Raw genomic sequence first — 13304 nt, 5'->3', positions numbered from 1 at the left:
GAATTTACTATTGGATAACATTTTCTTCTTATATCTCAATGTTTGCATAATTTACAAAAAATCAAAGATCAATAATTATGTCATCAATTAAATGTTTAAATTTCAAGTTTTTATAGTAAAAACTTATGCATAAAAAATAAGTTTATGGATCAAATAGTAAATAACATATGATTAATACGAAATTTGACCTACTTGTTAATAACATAAAAATATGCAATCCAATGTATAAATTTTCAAAAAATGTAGCAATGTTAATTTTTTTTTTTTAGTAAAAATTGTGTAGCCAAACTTTGTTCTTTATAATTTCTTTTCAATCCGCTTATGATAGTGCAATAGTTCTTTTAATTTTCATGATTGTTTCATTTAAATAACATAAATGTGAACCTTTGCAAATTTTAATTCTTATGAGCTTAAATTTCAATTAATTTCTTATATTCTTAATATTAAAAGGAAATAAAACACTTCCCTTTTACGTCTGGAGTAACTCACAATTCTCTTACTTATCTTTAAAGCCAATTACCAATTTCTCCCTTTATGTTGGGAAAATTATCAAATACCCTCAATTTGTTACTTTCTAAGTTAAATCTATGGAATCCTTTGAATAAGTTATTAATTATACACACTATAAGAAAAAAAAAGTGTTGAGAATTGCATTATTATTTTCTTGGATTGCATTTATAAGTATTGTGTTTTCATTAAATTTAATTAAAAAGGTAACTGAATTTTTATTGTTACTCATTTACCAAATATAGAGAATAAATTAGTTAGTTTCAAAGATGTGAGGAAAAATTGTGAACTAGTGGGTAAAGTACTCTTTCACCCTATTTATTTTTAAAAAGTTTTAGAGAAAAAAAAATTATTCCCTCTCTAATCTCAGTCTTCAAATTACTTATAAAAAAAATAAATAAATAAAAGAAAAGGAAAAGACCTTTTATGTTTACCATCTAAATATTCCATTTTATCTTTTCATAACTGGAAAACAATGGCGGCAATAGAAGCTGTACTGTCTATCTTCTCACTCTACTCTTCTTCTTCTTCTTCTTCCTCCACATTCCTCTTATCCCCTAAGCAATTACCCTCTATAAAGCTCCATAGTTTCCGTTCTGTCCCTACTCTTTCTCTCAAATCCCCTGTTTCTCCTCAAACCCTCAACCTCAACAACCCCACAAGAAACCTTTCTTTCGTACTATGCTCTGCGGTGCAGGAGGAGGTGGTGGTAGAAGAAGAAGCAGAGCAAACCGAGGATTCAAACCAGAAGAGAAAGCTCTACGTTGTCAATTTGCCATGGACTTTCTCAGTTGCAGACCTCAAGAACCTATTTGGCGAATGCGGAACTGTAAAAGTTGTTGATGTACGTCTAATCTTCTTTCGTTTTTATGCAATTTTTGAATCATGGGTTTTGATTATTTTTTGAATTTGAGTTATGGGTTTTGGTTAGCATGTAAATTTGAGTAATGGGTATTCATTATATGTTTTGAACACTTAGATTATAAAGCAGAAGAATGGTAAGAATAGAGGTTTTGCCTTCGTGACAATGGAGTCTGCTGAAGAAGCTCAGGCTGTGGTTGATAAATTTGACTCTCATGTAAGTTGTTTTTGGCATTTATTTCATCTGTATATTCTGCCTGGTGTTATTTTATGTCGTTGATACGTGTAATCAATTTTAGATTTTTTATAATCGATTTGGTTCCTGGATAAGTGGTTTTAGAAATTGACTTTCTAAATCTTTGGTATACGTTCTCAAATGTGTGGTGATTGTTTTGATTTAATGTGGGTTATGTTCACTGCCCAATTGACTCTGTTAAATGGAAACTTTGTAAGCTTGGTTAGTATGAAATAAAATTCATTTTTCGAAGTTTTCTGTTCAAATACATTTGCTAGGTGAAGTTTTGGCCAACGGAGGGAATATTAATTTCTAAAGAAAATACTCACATTCTCTTTGTTAGACTGTATTCTTAGTTCATTTATCTTTAATTTTTCTTCATCTTGTCCCTGTAGTTATCCTTTCAAACTGAATCAAAAATTCAAAATGCTCCCCTCTCTGCAGTCTATCTTCCTTGTTGCTAATGGCTAATAAAATGTAGGTGTAGGAAGCTTTGTAATCTGAAATTTAATGTGGAATGAGTGAGATAGTTAGGAGACACTGTTCCATTAAAGTGGCATGTACAGGTCGGTTTGAAGTCCTCCGAGCAGGCCAAATAGAGTCAAGCTTTGCTTTAAATAGTCTTTGTCCTTCATTTAAATTCTTGTAGAACTTAAATAAGGTTCACCATAGCTGTTGAGGACTTTACATCATATATACCAATATTCAATTTCTTGAATGTAAATGATCATAAAGACTGAAAATGACTTATTTACCATGTTTCTGATCTAACATTATAGGCATCTGGGAACATATCTATGAACTAAGGCTTTTCTGGTGCAGGAAATATCAGGCCGGATAATAAGGATAGAGTTTGCGAAGAGATTCAAGAAACCTTCTCCTCCACGTCCCGAAGGTCGTACCGCTGGAGAGACACGCCATAAGCTTTATGTTTCAAATCTTGCATGGAAAGTAAGATCTACCCACCTCAGAGATTTTTTCTCTGAAAATTTCAAACCAGTTTCAGCCAGGGTTGTCTTTGATACCCCTTTAGGGAGATCTGCTGGTTATGGCTTTGTCTCTTTTGCTACGAATGAGGAAGCAGAGGCTGCAATTTCTGCTTTGGATGGGAAGGTGATTAAAAAAAGAATATAAATCTTGTTGGGTTTTTTTTTACTTATTCCTCTTATGCTTTCTCTATACTTGAGCATGGATGATACATTCCTTTAGATTACAATAAATAATAGGTTAAATGACTTATCAAAATAAGAAAAATAAATAATAGGTTGAATGGTCTGTGGTTGTGGTTCATAGTTTATACCTATGAATGATAATTTCTGGCTTAACTTTTTTCTATTACAATGTGTTGTGATTTAGGAGTAGTGGAAGCACATTCACACAAATAAGAAAATTAAACAAAACAAGACAACAATATTTAAAGTGGTTTGGCTAACTCCAAGCCTATGTCCACGGACAACACCAACCAAAATCAACTATCAACAGTATGGATTACAACGACATTCAATCAAAACTCGCAAACCACACTCACATACTCACACAACAACACTCACAAACCTCACAATCCCAATGCCCAACAACTCTCTCCCACAAAAATAGACAAACACTCAAATTACTCTCTGAAGAAACCCATTACATGTTCTTTTAAGGGTTGAGTCCTCTCCCCATGTGGGAGAACCCTTGGGCAATGCCACCTAACCCTTTACAACAATGACTATTTATGAGATTCCAATTCTATTCCTTGATAAACAAAGAATGCTCAATTACTTCTTCATTAAGGAACTTTCCTTCCCTACCAAGGAAAAGTCTTTTATTGCACACCTAGGAAAACCTTTCCTTCCCACACCACAGAAACCTAAAAACAAGTCAAATTAGGAATTTGAGTCAATTTCTAACACTTTGACTCACAATGAAAAATCTAGTACTTTGTGTTTATGTAAAACTTTTTATGAATTTTATTAGAAATGTCTTGAGTTCTCCTATATTTTTTGGGTTTGGGACTCGGTATTGGTGTTTGTATTAGTGGTATTAGGGTCTCTATACCTATGCTCCTTTAGGTTGGATGTTGGCTGGCTTTTTTGTTTTGTACTAGCTGGGTCTTTTTACCTATTATGAGTCAGAGTCCAATTTTCTTTGGTCTAGTATTTTCTAAGTTGGAGGCTTATGGTGAGTGAGTATTATTAAGTTGGTTCACTAGCTCTAATAGAAATAATGAAAGCTTGAAAGTATGATGAGATTGGGAAATAAAAAGCTTAGAGAGAGATGATGATGATAGACCTTGTACTTCTAAGTGATGTAGTGTATATATATATATTTGAATAGTGATGTAACCATGGAGTTTTTAAGTTATATCTGAAGTAATTTAGAAGTTTGATATTCATGTTGGGGTCTATGGATTAATGGCTGGGTTGTAGACAATTCCAATTATTAATGTATGCTTAGTTTTAGCCATCATGGTGCTTTATTCTTTTGCTTGAGGGAGCTTGGGGACAAAGGATGGAGAAAAGAATATTTATAAACTTGCTAAGATAGGGACATGAAAAGAAGACACTTGAATTGTGTTAAGTGCATTAAAGATGGATGTTAAAAGGTATGAATAAAAGAAGAGGAGATTAAAGAGTGATGAAAAAGTAAGTGACAAAAGAAATTCTTGGTTTTGTTTGAACAATTAGGATAGAAACCATAGATTAAGAACAAATTGAGTAACCTAATTGAGGATAGAAACCATAGGTTTTGTTTGAACAATTAGGATGACCGGGCTAAAAGACACATCGAGGAGAATGAAAATGGAAAAATTCTTGGGACCTAATGAAAATCCTTTTGAAGCTTGGAAGTGCCTGGGTGACGTGGGTGTATGTTGGTTGAAAAATCTTTTCAATAAAATTTTAAGTGTTAATAAAATGCTTCGTGGAGAAGCACCCTAATACTTATTTACTAGAACAAGTTGTTCAAAACTATATATATTACTGTGGAATTAAGTTTATAAATATGAAATTTTGGGAGAGAGTTATTGAACTTAGGTTAAGACATGAAACAACAATATTGGAGAATCAATTTGGTTTTAGGCAATCTACCATGGAAGATATTTTCTTATTTAGATGTCTAATAAAAAAATATAGAGAAGCCCATAAAGATCTCCATGTGATTTTTATTGACCTAGAGAAAGTGTATGATAGGTACCTAGTAAGTTTATGTGTTGGATTTCTAGAAAAGTAAGGAGTTCTGCTGTAGTATATTAAGTTGATTAAGGATATGTGTGATGGATTTATAACAAGTGAGAACAAGTGGAGGCATCAATTTCCTATCACTATAGGCTTGTATCAAGAATTAGCATTAAGTACATATTTCTTTGTATTAGTAATGGATGAGCTAACTAGATCAATTCAAGATGAATTCTTATAGTAACACGATAATGGATTAGTGTTCTTAAGGTGATTCAAGTAGAATCTTGAGAGGGAAAGATGATGAATTTCTTTGTCCTTGAGATTTCAAGTATGAGTGAATAGGAAAGGATGAATGTGAGTAATTGATGATGTGAGGGCTTGGGTAAGGTGTTTGGGGCTTGATAGTTTTGGCCATGGCTTAGGACAGTAGGTGGAGGAAGTGTTGAAGTTGGTTCTTGAAGGGAAATACCTTAGGGTTTGATGGTAATACAACTAGAGTTTGGAGTTAGGAATATGAAATTGATGGAAAACGAGATAGAATGAAGTTGGTGGATGGATGAATGAAAGTGTGAATTCTTAGAGAGTGTCACCTTCTCTAAGTGAGACTACTTTAAGGAGCCTCTACCTTCAAGCAAGACTATTCTCTAGTCTAAACAAAAAATGTGCAATCTTTATTCAATGAGAGAAATGGAAGTTACAAGGCTTTATATATACTACAATAGCCCTAATCTAATTGGTCCGCAAGGCTCCATATTATTGGTTTCCTAAACCCCCATGTGCTCGTACTAATTCAGCTTGTGGTTACAAGAATTAACACCTTTGATTAACGTGCTTACAAACTCACTCTAGTCTATCTATTAGTAACTAATAACTAACTATACTAATCATGTTTAAACTTTGAAATCTTGTCCAATTGAGCTCCAAGTTGCCATCTCAAGTTTAAATCATGTTCATGGAAGTGAGAGGGGGCCAACATGCAAAATTCAGACCATTCTATCAAAGGACTGCTGATCAACACTTCATGGGGAGAGGAAGTGCCGATTGGCACTTCCCTCTCTATTAGGGACTTTTGGCGATCTTCTACTTCTCGTGCGTTCCTATCATAGTCCCTTGGTGTATATTTTTTGGGCAAATTATAGTAAATCCACCTGAGGTTAGGCTCGTTTTCTTTCACCTTGCATACCCTTGGTTCAAAACTTGATACTTTGCCCATTTGATCTACTCTGTTAGGCTTCTGTAACCCACCTCTTCATTTCCCATTAAACAAACACATTTTTAGACGAAAACAAACATAAAAGAAATATAAAAAACTAGGGTTTGCAATTTTTACAAAAAGGTATGAACATTAGAAATGAAATTCCAAACAATTACAAATCAAATTGTTTGAAATTAGAAACAAGTAAAAATCAAATGCAAAGATTCCAAAATTTTCATAACAAAACTAAATACTTCCTGCAACAAACACATAATTTCCCATCTTGGGTTAGGACTCCTTTGCCTCATCTGGTGCAAGCTGCATCTCTCTAATGGTCCGTTTGGATTGAGGGGGAGGGAGGAGGAGTGAAGTAGAGTAGAGTAGAGTAGATTTAGCACAAAATTAGCTTGTTTTTAGTCAACACTACTCTACTTCCCTCCACTTCCCCTTTCTTCCCCCTCCATCCAAACAAGCCGTAGGTTCTTGAATAAAGCCTCCATCACAGTAAGGGCAAGAAATTGTAGTCCGATCTGGACCTTCGACATGGATTCCTTGCAAAAACAAAGGTGGTCGATCTGAGCTTTTGCTATGGTGGCTGATCGGCTTCTCAACTCCACCACTGGAGAGAGAGAGAGAGAGAGAAGGTAATTATGATATTTATGGAGGTTGACTTGGGTTTGATTTTTTTGGGTGTATGTTTTTCATGTTTGTGAATTGAGAGAGACCAAAACAACAATTTGATCTTGTTTCTCTTGTTCTTTTATGTTTTTTTTTTTTTTTTTTTTTTTTTTTTTTTTGGGTGGAGAGAGATAAAAGGGGAGCAAAAATACATATTTACCCGGTTTTCAACAGAGATAGGTTATGAGAGACAAACGGAACTAATTTTAGGTAGGCAAAGTGTCAAGTTTTGAACCATGGGTAAGCAAGGTGAAAACGGGCCTAACCATAGGTGGGTTTACTTAATTTGCCCATATTGTTTTTTAGATAATATAGTTTTGGTGGATGAAACTAGATCTGCAGTTATTGAAAAAGATAGAAATTTGAAGAAATGCTTTAGAGTTTAAAGGCTTTCGGCCAAGTAGGACTACAATAGAGTATGATGAAAGTAAGTCTAGTAAAAGTAGAAATAAAGATGAAGGGACTGTAATGCCAATGGCACAGCTGGAGGGGTGCTATTGTTGTGGGATAGAAGAGTCTTGGATAGGATTGATTCTTTTGTGGGCAATTTTTTGGTTTTTTGCAAATGGAAAGGGATAGAAGATGGCTTTGAGTTGATGTGCACAGGGGTCTATGGCCCTAATGATGACAATGTCGGATCTAATTTGTGGGATGAATTAAAGTAGGTGCACCAGAGATGGGACACACCGTGGTGCCTATTTGAGGATTTTATTGTGGTTAGGTTCACATCTGAAAGATTGGGTGTAACAGATTCAGTCCTGCAATGTTTGAGTTCTCTAATTTTATTGAAGAGCTTAATTTGTTGGACTTACCATTGGAAGGTGGACTGTTCACGTGGTCTAGCAATACAGACCCACCCTTTATGTCTTGCATTGATAGGGTTCTAATATTGGGAGATTGGGAGGAACAGTTTCCTGATGTGACACAGAGGCTTCTGCCTCGCCTCCTTTTTGATTATAGTCTGATTTTGATGGAATTTGGGAGCATGGCACATGGGAAAAGTCCATTCAAATTTGAGAATATGTGGTTGAAAACAGAAGGCTTTGTGCAGAAAGTTCAAACATGGTGGAGTAGCTATTCTTTTAGAGGAACTCAGAGTTTTGTTCTCTCCCAGAAGTTGAAAGCCCTGAAAGAGGATCTTAAGCGATGGAATAAAATGGAGTTTGGGAAAGTAGGGGTTAATAAAAGGAGGTTGTTGGGTGAACTGTTGAAGTTAGATGAAAAGGAAGGTTTGCATGGCCTTACCCAGGAAGAGAGGCGTAAAAGAGGGCAGGTAAAATCTGAGTTGGATAGCCTTATTTCCTTAGAGAAGATATCTTGGAGACAGAAGTCAAGAGCTGCTTCGTTGAAGGAGGGGGATTATAATACTAAATTTTTTTACAAGTTGGCTAATTCTCACAGGAGAGATATAACCATCTGAGGGTGTTGGAGGTAGGTGGAGTGGTATACGAAGAAGATGAGGAAGTGAGGCATCAGATCGTGCAATTTTATGAGAACTTGCACCAAGAAACAGAGGGATGGAGGCCAAAGGTTGATGGACTTAATCTTGCTAGCATTGGGGAGGATGAATGTCGCATGCTTGAGAGGCCTTTTAAGGAGGAGGAAATTACTCAGGCGGTGAAGAATTTTTAAGGGGATAAAACCCCTGGTCCAGATGGCTTCACCGTGGCTTTTTTCCAGCATTGTTGGAGGGTGGTTGCGGCAGATGTGTTTGCTGTTTTTGAGGAATTTCATAAATATTGTAAGTTCAAAAAATCCCTTAATTCCTCATTTATAGCATTAATCCCCAAGAAACATAATGCTATTGTTAGGGAAGTGTTTATAAAATTGTGGCTAAGGTTTTGGCAAACAGATTGAAAGGAGTGCTGGATAAACTTATTTATGCATCACAAAATGCATGTGTAGGTGAGGGCAGATTCTGGATTCAATGCGCATGAGTGTTTGGATAGCAGAATCAAAAGTCACATTACTGGCATTTTCTATAAGCTAGATATAGAAAAGGCTTTTGACCATGTTAGTTGGGAGCTTCTTCATTATTTATTGGAGAGGATGGGGTTTGGTGAAAAGTGGAGAGGGTGGATTCATGCATGTATCACCACAGTACAATTTCCTGTTTTGGTTAATGTCACCTTGTGGTTTTTTTTTGGGGCTCTTCTAGGGGTTTAAGGCAGGGGATCCTTTATCTCCTTTGCTCTTCATCCTTATCATGAAAGTTCTCAGTAGAATGCTATAGAAGATGGAGGAGGAAAGACTTATTAAAGTTTTTTAGCTGGGAAATTCTATTGCTGGTGGATTGTCTGTCTTGCATCTTTTATTTGCTAATGATACCATTATTTTTTGTGATGCCAGCACTGAAATTTTTTTGTATATTTGTTTGTTACTAACTTGTTTTTATACGGTGACTGGGTTGCGAGTTAATTTGGGAAAAAGTGAGATGGTTCCGGTGGGTGAGGTGGAGAATATACATGAACTGGTAGATCTTTTGTATTGCGAGGTGGGATCTTTGCCTATGACTTATCTTGGCATTCTGTTAAGGGCTTCTTGTAAATCAATGGCAATTTGGAATCCTATTTTGGAGAAATTTGAACGTTGTTTATCTGGTTGGAAGAGGATGTACTTATCTAAAGGGGGAAGGTTGACGTTATTAAAGAGCATGCTTTGAAGTTTGCGTACCTATTATTTATCTTTATTCATCATTCCCACTAGTGTGGTGATAGAATAGAGAGGTTACAGAGGAATTTTTTGTGGGGTGGTTTATTAGAGGAGTTCAAGCACCGTTTGGTGGAATGGGATAAGGTATGCACTCCTTTGGCTTATGAGGGGGTTGGGGATTCGAAAACTTACCACTTTCAATCAATCTTTGTTGTTAAAGTGGCTATGGAGGTTTGGGTTGGAGGAAAACAAATTGTGGAGACAGGTTGTTACTGTTCAAGGCACTCATGGTTGTGGGTTCTAGAGGAGCATTAGAATGAAGGGAGATCATTTCTTAAGGTGCAGTCGGTTTGTTGTGGGTTCTGGTAGTCGAATTCGATTCTGGCATGATAATTGGTGTGGGGATCAACCTTTAAAACTGATGTTTCCTTTACTATTTGAAATTGTTGCGGATAATAATGCTTCTAGGGAATCATTATTGGAGAGACAGTTGGAATCATTATTGGAGAGACAGTTGGAGGGGAGGAGTAGGAATTGGCCTGTGGAATTCATTAGAAAATTTAATGATTGGGAGATTGATAAGGTGGCTTCATTTTTCCATTTGTTAGACTCTCATACTCCCCTTGGAGAGGGGAATGATAGGATGATATAGAAGTTAAAGAGTAATGAGGAGTTCACTATGCAATCTTTTTATGAGGAATTGCAAGGCTCAACCCCTATGCCTTTTCCTTGGAAGGCCATATGGAGGAACAATGCACCTCAGAGAGTTTCTTTCTTTGTGTGGACAGAAGCTCGTGAAAAATTCCCATTTGTGAGAATCTAATCAAGATAGGTTTTTCAATGGTGAGTAGGTGTTGTATGTGCCATTGTAGTGGGGAGACTGTAGATCACCTATTGATTCACTGTAGCATGGCTTTTGAGTTATGGAGTTTTATTTTTAGGATGTTTGGGGTTCAGTGGAGGAAGTAGGCTTAGTTTTCTTGCTTTTTTTTTTGTCTGTTTGCTTCCATGTACATGACCCTTTGCTTGGAAAATCTTTGTGAAGAAAACAGCCAAGTCTATTGACTAATGACTATGTCCAGTCGGCTATATGGCTATGTTGGGGAGAGAGTCTCAAGTTATCATCCACATAGCAGCATACTCATATCCCTGTTACACAAACATGCTACTCAGCTTCCTTGGTTCCCTTTTGATGTAGGAAAGAATATGGGAGAGAATTTTTATTGTTTGTTGATTTTTGAATTTTTATGTAATTTTAGGAGAATTTTATTTCCTTGATTTTAGCTGTTTTTAAGGGTTTGTTAGTCCAAAATAGAGTCCTATTGTGGTACTGTATTAATTAAGATATGTTTATGAATATTTTTACTTGAAAATTAATTTTTCAGGAGCTTTTAAATAGGCTTGCACAAACAAAATTCAAATTATAGAATTTGATTAATAATATTTTCGAAGAGGTTTTTCTCTTCTTTTGGGTGGATTCCAAAGTTTTTTCTTATGGATTCAAGAAACCCTTTATGGATTTAAGGGTTTTGTTAAGCTAAAATAATATGTAGCCCCTATCATGCTTTCCATTACGCGTCACCTTTTGCTTTGATAACATGTTTTGTCTTGGGTTCAATACCAGATAGTATTTTATGCATTTATTTTCAAGTGGATCATTTCTGATTGAGAAGCAATAAACGATTCCTTCATTTCTCCTCTTGCAGGAATTGATGGGCAGACCACTTCGTCTGAAATTCAGTCAAAAGAATGTTGATGAGGATGGAGTTGAAAAGGAAGAAGACTCATCAACTGGAAAAGAAGAAGATTTATCTGAGAATCAACAGGAAGAGCCGTAGATCAATAGGCCTCCTATGTTTGTCTTGATCCTTGGATTGTTGGTTTAGAGTAATCTGGCAGAAGCTGGAATTTTAACCTCAACTGGCCATGAACGTGATGAAAGGTCTTCTTTTTTGTTTGTAAATTTTTGTTTTCATTATTCTTTTCTTTTTAATATTATAAGTTCTATAGACTAATAGTTACTTTTCTCATGTATCTTAGTTTTGTATTCTTGCTGACATGTCACCTTCCTTATTTCAGATTTCTAGGTAGAAATTTAATTTGTACATTATGAATTTTCAAAGAAAGCCCTTTTTCTGGCATTACTTGTTGATATCATTCTTTCAAGTATCTTTTGTTGACTTTATTTTTGATGCATCGTCTCTCTTTAGCACATGGTACTTGTTGAGTTTCCACTGAGCCGTTTAAAATGCTCTGTCGAGGCTCATGGTTCCAAGCCATGAACTTTTACCGTAGGAAAGAAAGATCAAGACTAACTGTAGAATTGTGAAGCTACTTTCTTGATTGGGTCCACTGAAAGTTTCATGTGAGCTGTGAGAGATAAGGCCCATTGTAATTTTGTAGGGTGATCCTGGGATAAATAAAGTTGTTTGAAGTGGGGAAGAGCTTTTTATTAGGATTACACAGGAGCAATGGTTACTTGTGTTTGGGATCCAAAGATGCATATGGTGCAAGAGTTATATTGGACTTCTGTAAAAAGTTAAAGTACAAAGGTACCTTCTATACATGAAGTTATATCTTAACGCTATTGAAAGTTACGATCATATCATGTGTTGGTATTGATAACCCTCAGGTGGTTGGGGAAGGATACATCCTGGCCACAATGCATTAACATGAGTAGTTGAGATGATATGATGAGTTATAAATGTGCCTTTATAGTTTGTTTTCTTTTCTTCATAATTTCTTTGTTTAGAGTGCAAATATGATAGGAATAGCTGTTGTATTACCAGTCAAAGTGAAAAAGGGGTCAAACCACTACTCTAATGTTTGGACAAGCCTGCTGCTTGTTGACCACTAGAGCAATGGTTGGATGGGAAAAGTTATTCTGTGGACCACTGCCCCTGCTTAGACTGCTAGCCCTTTTAGATGTCTGTAAGTTGTAATTTTGGATTATCAAAAAGGTAGTATTTTGTTCAAGGTAATGCTTTAGGATTTCTAAGCATTCTCATGTTAAGTTGCGAATAACTCATATTCTCACCATCATTTTTGTGGGAATGTAGTAGATTCACTTTAAAAAGATGGGGCATTCAATACTTATTAAAATAAATACAAAAACAAAAAAAAAAAAGTTTTTATTTTTAAATGAAAATTATACATTCAATTTATTACCTTTTAAATAATTAAAATAGAACACTTTCCAATCAAATTTCTCTCATCTGTTTATTTTTCTTTACTCGTTTGGAATGCCAAAAAGAGAATCATATTTATATTTTTTCAGGGCTTGAGGAAAATAAATCATTTTGATCAACATGTCTTAATAAATTATGAAAAACAATTATTTGAAACAATTATTTTGGTCTATGTGTAATGTTAGACTATCATTTTAAGGGATTTGACTTAAAAGTCGCTTAAAAGTTATGAGTAATACTTTTGACATTTTTCTGTTTATTTTGGCGATAATGTTATAATGTTTTCTAGAAATTGAATTATTTTCTAAAAAAAAGTTTTCTATAAAACTATCTTATTTTTCTATGTTTGATAGCACCCTTAATGAGTTGAAAAACAATCATTTAACTTCCCTTATTTAGCTTACTATGAGATATAATTGTTTTCCAAAAAAATTTAGTGGAAAACAATCTCTAAAAATAAGTCATACTATTTATGTTAACAAAAAATAGTTTTCCTTTAACTCATTTTTTCAGATGCTACCAAACACTAAAAAACATAGGAAACTATCTTTATACAAAATTTTCTATTAAAACCAACAAAGCGCATATTTATAACCTAAGGATATTTTAGGAACAATACATAATTCATATTCAATTCTTAATAATAAACTTGTTAGAAATTGCATCAAAATTCTAATTTGACTTGGTTTAGAGTTATTTTATTTTATTTTATTTATTTTTGTGTGTGTGTGGAAAGAAAGGATTTTCCTTGTTATGGAAGGAAAGTTATGTATTGAAAAAGTAATTGGGCATTCCTTGTCAGGAATATAATTGAAGTCTTATAAGTA

The 13304-nt window shown here is 34.8% G+C and overlaps 1 protein-coding gene across 1 annotated transcript; it reads left to right on the top strand.

Moving 5' to 3' along the window:
• Positions 1–942: 942 nt before the first annotated feature.
• LOC115971142 (30S ribosomal protein 2, chloroplastic) lies at positions 943–11446 on the top strand. The gene is made up of 4 exons (XM_031090850.1): positions 943–1351; positions 1487–1585; positions 2426–2716; positions 10996–11446. Exons 1-4 carry the CDS (start codon positions 983–985, stop codon positions 11125–11127), a joined length of 891 nt encoding a protein of 296 aa, XP_030946710.1. The 5' UTR covers positions 943–982; the 3' UTR covers positions 11128–11446.
• Positions 11447–13304: the final 1858 nt, after the last annotated feature.

This window comes from Quercus lobata, chromosome 12 (genome assembly GCF_001633185.2).
Source record: "Quercus lobata isolate SW786 chromosome 12, ValleyOak3.0 Primary Assembly, whole genome shotgun sequence".
Taxonomy (NCBI): Eukaryota; Viridiplantae; Streptophyta; class Magnoliopsida; order Fagales; family Fagaceae; genus Quercus; species Quercus lobata.
Note: the sequence above shows the minus strand (reverse complement) of the source record. Positions and strands in the feature narration are given on the sequence as shown.